The sequence below is a fragment of the Syzygium oleosum genome, unplaced genomic scaffold (assembly GCF_021117445.2).
Source record: "Syzygium oleosum isolate NSW1041296 unplaced genomic scaffold, Sole_v2.1 Sole_v2.14, whole genome shotgun sequence".
NCBI classification, from domain to species: domain Eukaryota; kingdom Viridiplantae; phylum Streptophyta; class Magnoliopsida; order Myrtales; family Myrtaceae; genus Syzygium; species Syzygium oleosum.
Window position 1 is genome coordinate 5,065,562 of NW_026607498.1, and position 18,981 is coordinate 5,084,542.

General features: G+C 37.7%; 1 protein-coding gene across 1 annotated transcript; it reads left to right on the plus strand.

The window, feature by feature from the left end:
- The first annotated feature begins 7,134 nt into the window (after positions 1 to 7,134).
- On the plus strand, positions 7,135 to 9,111 carry LOC115691826 (receptor like protein 22-like). Its single transcript, XM_030618562.2, has 3 exons — positions 7,135 to 7,224; positions 7,536 to 7,629; positions 7,718 to 9,111. Exons 1-3 carry the CDS (start codon positions 7,135 to 7,137, stop codon positions 9,109 to 9,111), a joined length of 1,578 nt encoding a protein of 525 aa, XP_030474422.2.
- The last annotated feature ends 9,870 nt before the right edge of the window (positions 9,112 to 18,981 follow it).

Sequence of the window (18,981 nt, forward strand, 5' to 3'; positions counted from 1 at the left end):
CAAGCCAGGATATCCCTGCAAATAAGATCAGAAACCTTTGTCGGTTCCTTCCTATTTGCTGGTCCTCCAATTTCTCCCCTAGGCAACCATTTCATCTCTCGAATGTTAATCTTTTCTCCATTCCCTACTGCCCTTCTCACTGTAGGAAGAATTGCATCTCTTTCCATTAAAATGCTTTGCCAACCCCACGAAGGACGATACCTCTTCCCCGCCAACCAGAATTCCGAGTGTGGAAAGTAAAGGCCTTTCAATAGCTGGCCTCATAGCAAGGAAGGATTTTGCAATAGATGCCATGCTTGTTTTCCCAGCATTGCTTTGTTAAAGGCAATAAGGTCACGAAAGCCTACCCCTCCATTATCTTTTCTAGTCTTGAGTGTCTCCCACTGTTTCCAGTATAATCCAGATTTATGTTCACTAGTATTCCACTAGAAATTAGCAATTCTCTTTTCAATGCTCCGGCAAATAGAAATGGAAATTTTAAAGATTGACATGGCACACTGTGGAAGAGCCTGCACTACTGCTTTAATGAGGGTCTCTTTTCCTCCCTTTGAGATCAGTTTTTCCTTCCATCCTTCTAACTTCGCGTTCACTCTAGCTAATATCTAGGCAAACATCTGTTTTTTCAATTCACCCCAATCCGAAGGAATTCCTAAATACTTCCCAGTTTTTTCTATTTCTGGGACACGCAATTCTGCCAGCATATTCTGTCGGAGTTTATAGGGGCAATTTTTACTGAAGTACAGCACGGATTTGTTTAAGTTAATGGCCTGGCCTGAAGCGAAGCAATATCTATTCAAAATCTCAGCTACATTTTGACACTCTCTTACGGTTCCATCCAAGAAAAAATCGAGTCGGCTGCAAACAGCAAATGAGTCATATTAGGGCAGGCCCTGTTCAGCTGAATACCTTTAATGGTGCCATGTTCTAGAGGCTGTTTCAATAACACCGAAAGCACATTCGTCACTATAATGAATAGGTATGGGGAAAGAGGGTCACCTTGTCGAAGGCCCCACGAAGGTTGAAAGTAAGGCAGTGGTTCTTCATTGAATATCATATTGAAAGAGACAGTGGTCACACATTGCATCACCCATTTCACCCACCTTGAATGAAACCCCATCTTTAGCATGCAAGCTTCCAAGAAATCCCACTCTATTTTGTCATATGCCTTTTGCATATCCAATTTAAGTACTGCCTGAAACTTCTTTTTTCTGTTCCGGATTCTAAGTTGGTGAAGAACCTCCTGTACAACTAAAATGTTGTCCTGGATAAATCTCCCGCTGACAAAAGCACTTTGCTCCGGCAAGATTAGGTCAGTCAACCACGGTTTTAGCCTATTTGCCAAGACTTTTGAAATTATTTTCTATGAGAAGTTGCACAAGCTCATTGGGCGATACTGCACCCAATTTTAAGGATTTGGTACTTTAGGAATGATGGTAATTTGCATTCTATTTAGTTCTAGATTGGGTACCCATGTTTCAAAAAATTTCCTTACTTCCTTGAGAATAGCTAATTGAAGAACCTCCCAATTAGAATCATAAAACATCCCATTTAGCCTGTCTGGACCAGGAGCTTTTGTGCCTCCTAATTGGTGGATAGCAACATGAATCTCTTGTGTTGTTACCTCAGCTAGCAAAGCTTTATTTATTTCTTCCCCCACTAAGGTTGGGCGTTGGTTAGTGATTGGCCCAAAGTTTCGAGTCCCCACTGAAGTGTAAAGCTCTTGAAAATGGCTGATAGTAAGAATTTTCGGCTGCTCTTCATCACGTACCCACACATCATTCCGATTCTTCAGCATGGAAATATGATTTCTTTGCCTTCCCTGGATAGTAGTCGCGTGGAAAAATGTTGTATTTCTATCCCCCCATTTCAGCCATTTAATTCTAGATCTTAACCCCCAAAACATTTCTTCTTGTCTCCATCTTTTCTCGATCTCCCTTTTAAGATTCTTTTCTCTCTCCCTATTGTACAAAAGTGTTTGGGAGTTCATCAATTCCTGCAGCTTCTTCTTCAACAACAAAATTTCCTTCTGGGCATTGGAGAATTTTTTACTCCATTTTTCTAAGGCCTTTTTAACATCACTCAGTTTTTGCGATAAGCTTAAATTCTGCCTGTCATTAGCATTCCATGCCTGTTGAAATGTCGGTGTGAATTCTTCATCCTCTACCCAAAAAGCCTCCATCTTAAATTTTTTTTCTTCTTTTTGCTGGTTTGGGATCGAAGGATAATAAAATTGGGCAATGGTCAGAACCAACTGCTGGTAGGATAAAGGCTTCCGCATTTGGGAAGAGAGTTCTCCAATCCGTAGAGCAAAGGATCCTATCTAGTCTTTCTTTGACAAAGTCAGCCCCTTCTCTGTTGTTTGCCCAAGCAAAAGCACAGTCCTTACTTTCCATATCCATCAACTCACATGAATTCAAAAATTCCCTGAGTCTATTAAGCCGAAAAGGTTCAGCCAATCTTCACCCTACTTTCCCCCAATGATAGAGGACCTCATTGAAATCGCCCATACAAGCCCATGGGAGGATATTATAAAGGCTGATTCTGCATAACTCTTCCCACAACAGGACACGTTCCTGAAACTTAGAAGGAGCATGCGCAAAGGTCGCTCTCATATATTGATTGTTATCCTATGATTTGCAAACCACATCTATGAAATGCATGGAATGGGACTCCACAGCAATGGAAAATTCCTCATTCTAAAATAAAGCCAAGCCCCCTGCGATGCCCACTGGATTAACGAGGAAACTGTATTTAAAGTTTAACCTCTTTTTTATTCTTAAAAGAACTTGGTTCTTGATTCTTTGTCTCCATAATAAAAAGGATACCGGGCCTTTCTTGAGCCACTAAGGCTCTAATAGCTTAAACTGTCAGTGGTGTGCCCAACCCTTGACAGTTCCGGCTCAAAATCTTCATATGTCTCCCGGTGGCTTAATAGAGCTAGCCACCAAAGCCCATTTGTTTGCTTCTTCCATCAACAGAATTGGTACCTCCAACAACTCAGTGTCTTCCAGCATTCCCTAACAGTTTTGTTGACTATACATCCTTTGTTTCTTGCTGGTTAGAGTTTTAGCACCCTTTTTTTTTCTATTTTTTAATGTATGCTACAGGTTGAAGCGCCAAAGAGGGAGTGTAAGGCCTCATAGAGGCCACAACTGGAGATAATTTTGAGAAAGACACAGGTATTAAAGCTTGTTCCTGCATCAAGCTCCCCTCCCCAGACCAGATTTCCTTCCCTTTTCTCTTATGGGTAATCTCCCTCTCTGGTTGTGGTTTTTCCACACTGAGGTTTTCCTCGCTTATCTCAATCAAGGTGGCATTAGCAGGAGTTTCAGGGATAACCCCCTCTTCCATGCTATTTTCTTCCATTTTTCCATTGAAGATTCTCTAATAAGGATTATACTCCTTTGCTTCGGCCTTTAACCAGTACCCACACCGATAATTCTCCATTTTATCCTCATCAAAAGGGACCTCCTGGCATAACTTTGCATAATACCCAATTTTCCCGCAAGCATAACAATAATGAGGTAATCTCTCTATTTTGAAGGCCACCCATAAATCTTTTTCTTAGTAGTTCGAGAGCGTACCTAGGATTAGGGGTTTGGAGGCATCCAGGGCAACCTTCACTCTACTACTGTTTCTGTTTGAGGTAGTTTTTTGCTCCATTCTTATCTCGGTAATGTCTCTGATAGTGCTGGCTATACTTGTTAATATTTCCTCAGATATGCATTCAAAGGGTAATCCATAGATTTGTACCCAAAATTCACACAAGTTAAAATCATATGGAGGTTAAAATCATGAGGAAGACCTATTTTTTAAGGATAAGGAGGTGATTCGAAAAGCTCCAAGGGCCAGAGTCCATAACTCTTTCGAGATCAGCTTCTGTATGGAAGGTAATGGCAAGAATGCATGCATCCATGTTCTCGAAACTCACCCTTTCAGTGCGCTAGGCCTTCCTCATTGTGATTTGGAAGGCTTGGAAGTTAAAGTTAGGGTTTTCGAGGAGTTTACCAAAGAGCGTAAGCTTGCTTTCTATGATTTTTTCTGCAGAAACCTAGTCTTTTCTCATCAGTACTTTCTTCACAGGCCATAAGTTTCCCAGGCGCCTACAGAGGGCGGCCATCTTGAGGCCTCAGCTTTATTCTCCTCTATCCAAGAAAACCAGTCGAAGATGATGATTTAGAGGCAGACCCACCTGAGCACAAGAAGGTCAAAAGGAGAGGAGGGTTCCAAAGCACCCAAATGAAGCCCTAGCTCCAAAGTGGAATCGAGCGGAAGGTGGCCAAGTCCAAGAGAGCGATTTAGGGTTTAAGGGGGCAGACTACCCCAGCAAGTAGAGAGGAGACACCATGAGGAGTAGAAAAGACCAACAACAATGGCAGTATGACCATGCTATGAGATGCCATTTAAGAGGGCCAATTATGCAATTATGACTGCTCATGAACTATTAATAACGATATGCATGAGAATGTGACCTAATTTGTCGCTTGTGGATGTGACCATTTTTTTTCCCTTTTGGAAAAAAAAAGCCTATTTGCTTTTAACTCTCAAATTACTTAAGAAAGAAAAAGCAGGGAGACTTAGGCAATATGTTGAAATTGCAAAACATCTATGGCAAGACATTCACAAATAGTATGATGAATCTTAACCATCACTTTACCAGAAAGGTTTCTCATGTTGATTGTTGATCCATTTATAAGAAGTTTTGGAAACATTGACCCATCAGAGAGTCAAGGGGCTAGATCAATTGAAGGTGCCAGTATTTTATGCCCAAAATATATGGATTTTTCAATTGTTTGTATTGGGTGATATCTCGAGTCAGATTTCGCGTACAGAATAAATTTTGCTTCTTTGATCTGATTGGAGATAGGTCATTGACACTAAAACTGAAGAATTCATTAATAAATACCTTCTTAGGCCTTAGAAGTTATGACAAAATAAGAACACCTAGATTTTGGAATTTTAACCAAACATTTCTCGTCTTCACCCCTTAACTAATTTCTCTTCACACCAGATTAGATTAAAAAGACTGGTAGAAATTATGCTACTAGCTCGAGGCTGACAACATGATCGTTAAGTTCGTCACACTCCGCACCATCCCATGAGCAGTAATCTCCATTTCCATTTAGTGACGACCGTGATCCAAGCTAAGGATAAATGCAATGAGAATCTCCTCCACTTATTCCGAACTCCTCTTGAATCGTATCAAGGCCAATCTCGCATTGGCATAACACATTGAACTATCAAAATTTTTGTGTTTGTTATTAGAGCACGGATGTCATTGAAGAGCCAGAGGAGATAGCAATGCCATAGCTTTATGGTTAGCAATTTTTGTGGATAGGAATTCTTGCGCTGCTCCTATAGAATAGCAAAAGCATGGAAAAGATCAGGAAGGCACTGATTGATCGGGAATTGTGCATGTAGTAGTCATATATTTATGTGACACTGATTATTATGTAATGCTGCGTGTCTAGATTGAATTGAGAATGGTTGTAATTGAATTAAGATTTTTATCTATGTTTACTTCATGTCAACTCATGTTTTCCATTGGCTATTATGGAGACGCTTGTTCCATATTCTATCTTTCAAACTGCTTTCTCTCCCCTAGAAAATCATGTCATATCATTGTATAAATTAACATTTGTATCGGCAAGATACACGTGATAATGCTTGTTGTGACTGTGACTATGTGCCGAGTGGCACTAACTTTGACGTCTTGGCTGTCATAGAGAATCTAATATAGGAGATGTACTCATTCCAAATTCTAGTTTTCGGAAGCTAGTAGAGTCCGAGAAGATTAATGTTGTAAAAATTAATGCCGAAACTAACTGGATCTTACCATTATATCAATACGAAATCACAAAAGAAATAAACGATGAATAATGAAGAACACTAAAGATTTTTGTTAGTCAGTCCTAGCATCGGTAGGGAAAATCAACAGTAAATAATCTACTAATTTTTTTTTTGGTTAAAGTAAATAATCTACTAATTTAATTGTTAGACATATCAATAACAAGGAAATAGATTTTTATCCTTAATCATCAAATTATTTCATGAGGAAGTTTCCAATTTCGATATGGAAGAACGAAATGGTACGTTTGGTGGCACCGTAGCCACTGAAAAATAATAAAAAAGTCAACAAAATTTTTCTCTTTGTATAAGTAAAATTTACAAGTGTTGGTGTAAAAGAAAACTCACTCTTCATTCAGTAATAACGAATCCTTGGGACTGAAAATGTGTCAATTAACACACTATCAAGAAGTTACAAACGTTCGACATCTTCAAAAGCATAAAAGCCCAGTCAATCCACATCCTAAGACTTTGGCCGTGTATAGCACGGGTCTATTGGATATTTAATTTCAATTGCGACTCTTTATTCAATCAAACTCAAGTGTCCTTTCAGATGGGTATGGATGGTGATTGAATGGCCAACGAAATTTCCACGATCGAATTGGTTATCGCTGCCTATAAAAAGCTTCTCTACTGAAAACCAACTCTACCAAAAAGCATAATAACAAAACAAAAATATGGCACCCTTGTTGTTCTGTATGTTTTGTACATGGATTGTCCTTCTCGTGACGATTCATACTTCACTTGCTAAGCCACTGTGCCATCCAGATGAGAGCTCAGCCTTGATGGAATTCAAGCGAAGTTTCAAAACCAACAAGACAGGTTTTCAGTGTGTTTATCCGAAGATTGAATCATGGTCACTAGATGGACATAGTGATTGCTGCTCATGGGATGGCGTCGAGTGCGATGAGGCCACCGGTCATGTGACAGGCCTCGACCTTAGCCACAGCTCTCTTTGGTAATTTATCTTCTAGCACCAGCCTCTTTCACCTACTCCACTTGGAATCACTTACTCTTGCTTGTAATGACTTCAACTCTTCTTCAATCCCATACGGCTTCGGCAATCTTTCCAAGTTACAATACCTTAATCTCTCTGTTTCAGACTTTTCGGGAAAAGTCCCCTCGGATATCTCACAGCTCTCCAAACTAGTTTCTCTTGATTTGAATCCTGGGTGGGATCTTGAGATTCCTGGTTTTTATCGAATGAATAGTCTTGAGATGCCCAACATAGACAACTTTCTTCAAAACTTAACTATGCTCAAAGAACTTGATCTCTCTTTTATAAACATGTCATCACCACTCCCTCGTGTACTTGCAAACTTCTCGTCTTTGAAGTTGCTTAAACTTAGATTATGTGAATTGCATGGAGAATTTCCGGTAAGCATCTTTCAATTACCAAATCTAGAAGCCCTCAACATTAGAGGCAATTATTACCTTTCCGGTTTTATTCCCGACTTACATTAGGGTAATCCCCTCAAATCATTGTCTCTTGGGGAACGAATTTTTCCGGGGAAATACCTATTTCAATCGGAAACCTTGTTTTCTTGAATAAGTTATCAATGGGAGATTGTAATTTCTCTGGTTCACTTCCTACTTCAATGGGTAATCTTTCTCGGCTTACTTGTATGGATTTATTATATAATAAATTTCATGGTCAAATCCCTGCTTTCTTTGCCAATCTTACCCAGCTATCATTTCTCGATCTCCGTTCCAACAATTTTAGCGGTGGTATTGGGCATTGGTTTGTCAACTTGGCGAAACTCACCTATTTGTCCCTTGGAGGTAATAGTTCATCTAATAGCAATGTTCTTTAACCAGAAAAAAAAAACGATAGCCAAACTAACCGTGCTTGTTTCTTTACATTTGGCAGATTGTCAGTTAAGTGGTCCTATCACATCTTCATTTGAGAACTTGATGCGATTGTTTTCACTTGACCTTGATTACAACAATTTGCAAGGTGAAATTCCAAACTCATTATGGGAACTCAAGGATCTTGAAAGTCTTGATCTTAGTTGGAATAATTTGAGTGGCACCGTGGATTTACACAAGCTCAAGAAATTGCGAAGATTATATTTGTCCTTCAACAACATATCTTTTGTCAGCAAGACCGAGATCAATACCACTCTGCCAAAACTTTCCACTTTAATTTTAGATTCATGCAACTTACATGAGTTCCCAAAGTTTTCAGGCTACCTAAACGGATTAAGGATGATAAGACTTTCATACAATAAAATCGGAGGGAGTATTCCTATGTGGATGCGGAATGGTAGCAAAGACACCTCGGAGCAGGTAGAACTTTCCCACAATTTTCTAACTGGCTTTGGAAATAATCGGATCAATCTGCCACTACCCAAGTTGACCTACCTTGACAATAGTTCTAACCGGCTCAAGACAGAACTCCCTAGTCCAACTCCATCGGCAGTTTACTACAATATCTCCAACAACTTCCTCTTTGGAGAAATCCAATCTATTTGTAGTGGGAGATCCCTCGTCACTCTGGATTTGTCCGGCAATAGTCTAAATGGCACAATTCCTTCATGTGTGGGAAATATCGATTCTTTGTCAATTTTGAATCTTGAGAAAAATAAACTTGAGAGCATGATTCCTCATGCTTACCCCAAAGGTTGTGCGTTGAAGATTATGGACCTCACAGAGAATCAATTACAAGGGCCTGTCCCAAGATCTTTGGCAAATTGTAAAAAGCTAGAGTATTTGAACCTTGGCTACAATAAAATCCTCGATGGGTTCCCTCTACGGCTATCAGAGTTGACCGAGCTAGAAGCTGTTATCTTGAAATCCAATAAGTTCCATGGTCCAATAGAAACGTATGGAAGCCAGTTTAACTTTAGCAATTTGCATATCATGGACCTTTCCAACAATAGTTTCAATGGTGAGCTTCCTTCCAAGTTGTTGAAGAGTTTCCATGCCATGAAAGTAATTAAAGGTCAAGATCAGTTGGAATATATGAATACTGATGAAGAGCTCCCTATGTCCGCGTATACAGTTGTCATACCTATCAATTTTGGAATGAAATTGACGAATAAAGGCACAGAAAGGGAATATTTGAAGGTTCCTTATGCACTTATGCAAATTGACCTCTCCAATAACAAATTCGAAGGACATATACCCGATCTAGTTGGAGATTTGAAGTCACTTATTTTGCTTAACTTTTCAAACAACGTTCTCACAAGTTCCATCCCGCCTTCGTTCGCAAATCTGATAAAGCTGGAATCTCTAGATCTTTCTCGAAACAAACTCTTGTGAGAGATCCCTCAACAGCTAGCCCAACTTACATTTCTTTCATCTTTCGATGTCTCTCGTAATCAATTGTCGGGACCAATTCCACAAAGGAATCAGTTCAACACATATGCGATCGATTCGTTTGCCATGAATGAGGGGTTATGTGGAAGTCCTTTGCCAAATCAATGCAAAACATTTGGGGATAACTTACCATTGCCACCATCTCCCCAGGAAGAACTTGGCGAAGAGTCTCCGTTCCACTTAGATTGGAAATTTGTGCTGATTAGTGCTGGGGTTCGGTTTGTGATGGGCGTTGTGCTAGGGAATTTGATCATTGACGAGAAGAGTAGGTGGTTCTTACACTACTCCAAGAGAATGGCAAAAGGATGGAAAAGATCGGGAAGGCACTAAACAACAAGGAATCGGACATGCAGTCAGATACTTATGTGGCACTTATCAATAATATAATATTTCATGTGTTTAGTTTGTACTAGGAATAGGAAAAGATAGAGCATAAAGTATTCCTCTTATTGTAATATCGTTCATTTGCATTTCAAAGTCGTCTTCTTTTCTATTTTAGAAATAAATTCTTGTCTTTTTTCACGCTCTTTTACCTTTATATGTTTGAAAGAAGTTAAAAGAGTTGATTTGAGCGGGCATAGTATCAACTACCCATAAATTTCAATATTTGGTGTTTTCAATTTTCTCTATACAGATATCATAGTACAAGGCACGACATTTCAACTTAATCTACACTTTTTCGCTCAATGTGTTGTTGTATTATCTCTTATCATTAATTATTGTGTTTCAAAATTATTTAGTATGTCTATTCATATAAAAGTTGCATCTTTTCATACTACATGACTATTCATGCAAATAGTGTCTTTCAATCAACTTTTGAACGAATAACTATGAGAAAATCTATCATTTCAATAAAATGCCCTCTGTTGTCAGTAAAAGAATATGCTCGATTTTTACATTTTTTGTTTCCATTGTGTTGACTTGTTGTCTTATATATATTTGTTGTTAATATCTCTTTTTGTAACGAGTGTTTCTCATTTCTTGCTAAAAAAAGTTAATGCTTTCACAAAATGACTTGATAGATAATCAACAATTGTGTTTCGTGTGATTGACAATATGAAGACGTCAGTTTTTCGTCTTTTCATTGTCCTTTACTAAATCAAAGAAGTGCCATATATTAAATAACCCTAGCAATCAAATGAAGCTCTCAAAACACGTTTAAGGTTGCATATTGAAGGAAATATATTGTCTTATCACGTGCAACACACGTGTCCATTTATTAGTCTACATAAATTTGCTATTTGTTTAGCAAAGTTATAAAAAAAAGATAATATAATGATTATACAAGTACAATATAATATCAAACATGTGCTTTATCCATAAGATTCTTAATATTTTGAGGAATCCTCTAAGGGCATGCATGATAACCATTTTGTTTCTCTATTATTTTATTTTTTTGTTCTCGAGAATATGTTTAGAACAAAATCCGTTTGGTAACGCAATTTCATTTTTCTATTTCTTGAACAAATTTTGATTTCAGAAATAAATTTAGAACAGTAATGAAAAGTAAAAAGTTTCCACTTTTCTATTTTTGGAACAGAAATGAGAAATAAAAAAATCGTTTGCCCTCTTTACTAGCCGGCCGGCCGGTCAGCTGCCTGCCGCCTCTCATTGCCGTCCGTCCGCCATCCTCTACTAATTCGCCTCTTGGGACTTTTTAGCTCGAGCATTCAGGAGGAAGAAATTTTGTGTCGTTAAATAAAAGAATTTTTGTTTCGATGATAGAAATTTTGTGTCGTTATCAAACGTGCGATATTATTTTTTGAAAAAGAACAAAAAAGGAAACTCATCCTGAGAACAAAACCATAAATCGATTTCCGAAACATAATAATTATCATTCATGCTTTAAAGCATCCGATATAATTACTCCTATCATCTTAATCTTTCAAGCATCCGATGTAATTACTCCTATCATCTTAATCTTTCCTGGTGACCAAACCAGAATTGTGACTTATGGATTCGAGTCCCATCACACCAGCTCTTCTAGAAGCCACCCTTGAAGGGACCTCTGCAGTCAACAATCAATCGTTCGGTCGCTTTGAGAGAGGGACTGTCGATTAGCGTGAGCATCTCCGTGGAGGGATATTATTGTCGAGCGATTTTTCGCATTTTCCCAACTAAACATTTTTCATGGAAAATGAATATGCTCTCGCCTAGATAAACTCTCTCCGCTGATTTCGCGAAAATTGGGCATTATCGAGATATTAATAGAGTAAATTATTTTCCCAAAATAAGTACTTAATCTTTTTGACGGTCGATAAGGCCTTTAAAGTCTCGGATACCCACTATATATTAAATTAATCGTTCTAGGAATTACGTTGAATTGATATTATTTATTTTTTCCGTGTAATTTAAATTTCCCTAGTTGATGTATTTTAGCCTTTTTGAAATTTTAAATTCTTTTAATTTTCACAGCACTTTTATGATGACATGTAGATTCATTTATAATTTTCTTCATATTCTTCTAAAACACCACTAAATTTCAAATTTCGGTGAGCGAGTGAAAAAAGCATTTTATATTCAAACAAAGAAACAGTTACATTGTACTTGTAAGGAGGGGTTAGGAGAGACGAAAAACAGTTTTAAAATCATAATTGCATTTGGATGGAGGGAAACAGATGGAGGGAACTAAAAGAATTAGAAGAGATTAGGAAGAATTGGTTTGGTATACATTTTAAATCCCTTCGAATTTCTTCAAATATGGAGGGATTCGAAAGGATTGGAAGGATTGATGTGTTAATAAATACACTTATTCTTTTCTCTCACCCTGCCCTTATTTTACATATATTTATAAGTAAACAAAAAAAGTATTTGTGCCATAATACATTCTTTTCCTTCATTTTCTCTCGCGAGCATCTAAATAACATTATAACAAAATCCCTTCAAATCCTTTTTGTTCTTTTCTCTCATGATTATATTATTTTTCCTTACAAACCGCTCCATCCAATCTGCACGTCTTTTGAGTGATGAGTGACTTTTAATGTACACGTGGTACTTCCATACTGAAGCTACAGACGAGTTATGAGAAATATACAGTATTTTTATTTTTGTCAAAGCAAAAATATACAATATTAAAGAATCCAACATCGCTTGTTTACGGGATTTATATGATCTTTATATACATATAATCTCCTCCACCTATTAATTTTAAGTTTTTGGATTGAACATTATAACATGAAATTAGAGCCAGGTTCTGCCTTTGTTTATTTCGCCGGAGTGGCTCCTTTGTCAAATATGGCGCTTTATATACATAATATATTTGTGTGTGTTTTCACTTGGCCAGAATTATATATTGTGTGTGTTTTACCTTTTCATTGTCAATTGTGACTTCATTTTTTTGTGAGTACGCCAAATTGTACATAGACAATCTTCTCAACATATGTAATAGAGTAAATTGCCCGACTGCAATCCTCAATTCACTAGGAATTGATTGATCGGGAATTGTATGACATTGATCAGAATGAAGTGGGAAAAATTACCAAAAAAGTCATAAATCTATTGTACGGATATCAAATCAATTATAAACATTTCAATTTGGCCAATTTAATCCTAAACATTTTAATTTGGCTAATGGAAAAATTTATTCATCTTGGTGAGGCAGTTGAATATTGTGTGTGTACAGTTTCTTATCTTTAGAGAGAAGGTGAAGATTAAGATTTGATATAAACTCGCATTCCCTGTGTATAAATCAGGCATTTACAGGATAATGTGCCATTCGCATGTTAAAAGACGAGAAGAGGTTAGGTAAGCGTCATACATGACATCATCAGCTAAATCTGCGTCTTGTAACAGCATACCTCATGAGCCCTCAATTTCATCATGATTATGCGCATCTCCTTTGATTGCGTACATAACCTCGATTAATTTATTGTGAGTGATATTGTAATATCTCGTTGCCTTAGATAGTCATCCCGTAAAATTTATGAGTATCTTATGTACTCCTTATTATGGAAAATACAGAGATTACATATTTCACTTCAGCGTATTTTAGCTTTATTTGATAGCTTTAGAAAAGATGGCAAACTGAAGCGACCGGGGCAATGTTGAGGGGACCCAACCTATTCTTGGGCTATATGCTTCCATGAGATTGATGGGATAAACATGAGTATTATGGCCCATGGCCCTAGTTTTTCCCTATGACTAGAAGTGAGCTCCTCGGAGTGGTCTTGAAAAATTGAAAGACACATAAAGAGAGACAGCATACACAAGAGAGAAAGACGAGAAAGAGGGATTAGGGTTTTAAACACATCCAAGGTTCCTTTGCATTCAAATATAAGACACAAGAGACTCTTGTACTCATTGTTCTTCTACATGAATTGTACATCCAAGCTTCAAATAAGTTGTGCGTACTCTTTAGAGAGAGTGGCTAGCACATGCTCAATAATTTGGAGTAGGTGACGTCGTAGCTTGTAAAAGGTGGACTTCGTGTTTTTGACTGCTCTCCTTGTGGATGAACCTCTTACACTCTTGATTGAAGTTGATTAGCGAATTCTGCTGCCTCGTGGGTTAATCCCTTTTATGTAGAAAGGATTTTCCACATAAATCTTGGTGTAATTACTCTCTTTAAACCCTCTTTTACTACTAGCAATTTTTTTATCGCAATCGTTCTTAGTTGGCCTGCTTCCGAACACATATCATAGCAAATATCTGTTTTTTGCTATATCTGTATTTAAAACCAGGTAAAAACAAATTTCCCTTCAATTTAACGGGAAAACTAGGATTCAAAATGTACGGAACTTACCCAAACCAAATTTGAAGCTTGATAGAGAAGAGCTCGAGGCCGTTTGTTATGGCTTATACGAGAAAGTCAAAAATAACTTTTTAACCCGCTCTTCAAAATTCAAAATTTCATTTAAATCTTAAAAAAACCATTAAAAAACTTGAATTTAAATGCGAATATGACCACATTTTTTATTGTTTTAAATATTTTATATTAAAGGAAAAAAGTCAAAATACGTGCAATACAAGATTCAAAAGAAAAAAAAAACAAAAAATGCAGAAATATAAAATAAATCTAAATAGTCTTTTTCTATGAGATAATTTAAATGATCCGAGAATACTCTCACTAAATTTTTTACCTAAGTTTATACAAGCACAAAAAAAAAAATAAGTACATTTTGGGACATAGTGACTCGATGACCAAAGAAGAATCCTTCGAAATGATAAAACAAAAAAAAAACAAAATTATCGTATATATCATATTTTCATGTCAAAAACGATTATAACGAATCTTCTCCTACACACGTAAAAAAATAAAATAAAATAAACATAATAACGTCGGGGATACGTTATGTATTCTTTCTTCTGTCAAGTCATTTTAGTCATGCCTGCGATTTTCTGCCAAAAGACAACGTTGAACGTCAATAGATCAAACGCCACTTGTCAACGACGAACCACATAAGTCCTCTTCATGACCGAATGTTAACGAAGGATTTCAACGCAGATTTGGACCGGAGCAGATCCTTAAAAAGCTTTATCGTAAAATGTCTCCCTCAAACTTTCAGAGCCGTAAAAGGAGGAAAAACGTCTGGGAAGAAACAGAGGGTCCAAGGTAGGCCGCCCACGTGAGTCTTCTTCATGACCGAATGTTAACGAAGGATTTCAACGCTCGAAATTCCGCACATCAACTTTGACATGAAAGCGAGACAGCAACGTCGCTATCGTTGGACTTGGTCCCCCTTGTGTGGGTCCATATTTTAAGGGTTTTTTTTTTTTTTTCCTATGTTGTTCGCGCATGAAATTATCACAAAAAGAATACTCTCTACTATGACTAAAAAATTTAGGATGTGAATAATAACAGTAATTAGGGTATGGATCCTAATATTAGGAGATTAAATCGACTCAGAGGTACCATCAACTAAGCTAGGTATAGTAGCCCGTGTTGTCGCACGATTTGTCTAATTTGAGAGGAATCCGAATTCAAAGAATCAATTCACTGATGATCTTAAGTCCATAGTTTTCACCCTATCGATACACATCCTGTATTGTTTGATCTCAACGAATGAAAAACCGACGGCTGATGAATCCCTACATTGGAGAAACGGTCTGATGCTGCAGGCATCATCTAAATTCGGAATATAAATGCACATTTGGTCGGTGAAACCCAAGTTTTTTTCGTTAATAACACAAATGATCATTTTTTTTTAAATGAGCAAAGATCGAGTTTCCAATCCCTCAATCCCATCCGTTATTCAAGGAAGTCAATGCAATAACCATAACCTCACATTGCAAGATCATTTTCTTTTACATCATCTGGGCATAACACAAATGATCATTTCTTTTCCAAAAAGGCTTGCGAATTACAAGGGTAATTGATGCTGACATTGTGCACAAGGGTAATTGACCCGATCCAAATTTAGAAAACAATGAAAACTTGGCCAAGACGTAGAACCTATCACATTTTTGTGGAAAAAATGTGAGATGCCATTTTAGGGGACTAACTATGCCATTATGACTGCACATGAACGATCAATCATGGCATGCATGAGAATCTGACCCAATTTCTACCTTGTGGATGTGCGACCATTTCTTTCCCTTTTGGAAAAAAAAAATTGACTATTTGCTTATAAGTATCTCAATTTTAAAATTGCACAACATCTTCGTCATATCATAAGTATTTCCATTTTTCATGTTAATTGGTTATTGATTATAAAAAACTCTAGCAACAATGACCCGTCAGGGAGTCAAGCGGCTAGACCGATAGCATGCGCTTGTTATTTACGCCCAAAATATCGAACTTTTTTACTTGTTTGTATCAGGCAATATCTTGAATTAGATTTCGAGTACAAATTAAATTTGCCCTTTAATCTGATCGGAGGTAGGTTATTGACACTGAAATTGAAGAGTTGATAAAAAATTACTTTCGTAGACTAGCCCTTAGAAGCTGTGCAAACAAAAAAAAAAGACCCTAGATTTTGGTAGCCATGATTGTCAATGACCCTACTTATGTGAAGATGATAAGTCATCCAAAGAAAAATCGTGAGCCCAAAAGACTTTAACATCTTGTCTTTAATCAACCCCACGTGTCCAATCACATGAAGATATGGGGTGGCTAAGAAGAAACCTCAGAATTCTTATCCACAAAAATTGCAATGCATAAAAGCTATGGCATCACAGTCTCCTTTGGCTCTTCTATGACATAAGTACTCTAATACAAACACACACACAAAAAAGACAATATCATGTCACCGTCCTTAGAGTACATGCTTTATACTAGGATCAATTTTTTATCTCGGTGTTCCATAATTGCTTCGCTAATCCAATGTGTTGCGCTGATGAGAGCTCGGCCTTGATATGATTTAAGACGAGTCTCAAAATCAACTGACCATATTCTTATTGCATTTATCCAAAACTCAAATCGTTGTCACTAAGTGGAAATGGAGATAAGTGCTCATGGGAGGTTATGGAGTGTGACGAATTCAAGAATCATGTTGTCAGCGTAGACCTCAGTAGCAGTATTCTCTCTAGTACCACTAGTCCTTTTAATCAACTCTATTGTGTTCACTTTCTATTGGAGGTTCTATAGTTAGTTTCCAAGAGATTTATGCTTATTTGCAATTTATCGTAATCACATATATTGTATCATTAAACAAGGTGATGATACATAAAATTTGAAAATATTTTCGATCTATGGTTATCATCTTTGTTGTCCGTGATTCTACTATTAGAAATATTCTTAGGAAATGGAGAATTACTCCTGTTCATCAATGTGAAAAATGGCAAAAGTCTACTTTTTTTTTTTTTGTCAAAGGGCAAAGGTCTTTTCGCTGGCCTCTCAAGTTTGGTCTTCTCGTGGAAAAAATATGAGATGCCATTTAAGGGATCAACTATGTAATTATGACTGCACATGAACAATTAATTACAGCATGCATGAGAATGCGATCTAATTTCTCGCTCGTGGATGTGTGGCCATTTGAAAAAAAATGCATATTTGTTTCTAACTCTTAACATTACTTTAAAAAAAAAACATGGAGACTTAGGCAATGTATTGAAATTACAAAACATCTCGGGATAACGACACATTTACCTTCCATGAAAGTTTTGTTAGACGATTTTTCTGTCAAAACAACGTCATTTTTATTTCATTTAAGCCATGTGGGCACTATGTCAACATTGATTGCTTCTCTAGCATCCAAGTAAGCAAATTTTTAACGATTTTCATAGACAGAATTTTAACGGAAACTAAGGGCCCGTTTGGTAACGTGCCAAATAGTGAAAATTTCTGTTTTTTTGTTCCCAGAAATAGTTTGGGAACAGAAATGCGTTTGGTAAACTTTTTGTTCCTTGGCACATTTTTGCAAAAATTTATGCCGATAAACAGTTTTGAAAGAGAAACAAGAAGTAAAAAAAAGTTGCTTCTTATTTCTCGGCACAATTTTGAGAATCGGTTTTTTTTCTTCTTTTTCTTTTTTTTCTTTTCTTATTTTTGTGTTGTTCTTCCCTGGGCTGGGCCGGCGGCCGGCAACCGGCCGCAGCCCAAGGCCGGCGAGGGCGTCACGGCCCTCGCGGTCGCCAGCGGAGCGAGGGTCGCCCCTCGCCGCGGGGGCGAGGCGGACCCTCGCCTAGATCGAGGCGAGGTCGAGCCTCGCCGTCGGTCGCGACGGCGAGGTCGGCCTCGCCTAGGGCGGCGAGGCTCGGCCTCGCCCGGATCTGGCAGGCTCGGCCTCGCCCAGATCTGGCAGGCCGAGCCTCGTCGTCATGACCACTGAAGCCGACCTCGCCGTCTCTGGGCAAGGCCGCCTCGCCCGGGCGGCGAGTCCGGCCTCGCCCTCGCCGCGAGCGGCTGACCTCGCCTCCGCCGGCGGCCGGCGAGGGCCGTGACGCCCTCGCTGGCCCCGGGCTATGGCCGGTCGCCGGTCGCCTGCGACCGGCCATGGCCAAAGAAGAAAATGGGTAAAAAGAAAAAAAAAATTAAACAATTCAAAAATATTATTAAAATATTATTTGGGAACAGAAATTTTGTGTAGTTACCAAACGCATTTCTGTTCTTTTCTACTCTAGGAATAGAAATTTTGGACAGTTTATCAAACGCCTTCAAATACTCAGAAATTGTTTCCGGGTACATAATAAAAAAAAATCATTTCTGTTCAGAAATAGCTCCCGGGCACAGAATGGTATTCATGTGCACCCTAAATGTGTCACACAGGTACAAAAGCGGAATTTTTTTGTGTCACGGAAAAAAGTCTAGGGTAAATATATCACAGTGGGCATAGTTTAGGGTTTTTGGTGGCTTTTGCCCTAAAAAGAATTGGATAATGATTTATGAAAGTTTATAAAAAATATTTCCCAAGAATCAAGAGAAACATAGATAAAAATCAAAGAGACAAGATATTGATGAAGGAATCTCCTTCCACAAGAATCGTCTTTTTTTGTTGCGTGGGGGGGTGGCTGGCGGGGCGGCAAATTTGACTAATAGGAGATTATTCTATTAATTTTAACAAGGACATATTCGAAAAAATATAAAAATTAGTATCAGTTGATAATGAATTATATTCAAATATAAAAAAAAAATTGCTTTGGTCGAAAACATCGAATAAAACATAAAGATCATCTCCTTCAGTCCATCTTTTACGCTTATGTTATTGACAATATAAATTACCCCGATCAAGTGAGGTAAACATAAGAAAAAAATGTCCAAACACGAGTTGGTTTTTGGTAGCAAATATAAATAATTTATTTACCCATAATTTGATACACAAGTATATCAACCAAATGATTTCTCCGGGAAAGCTAAAGTTTGACAATCTCATATACATGCAGCACTCCAGCATCATATATCTAAGCGTAAATGTCATTGTTGTTTCACAAACTTAT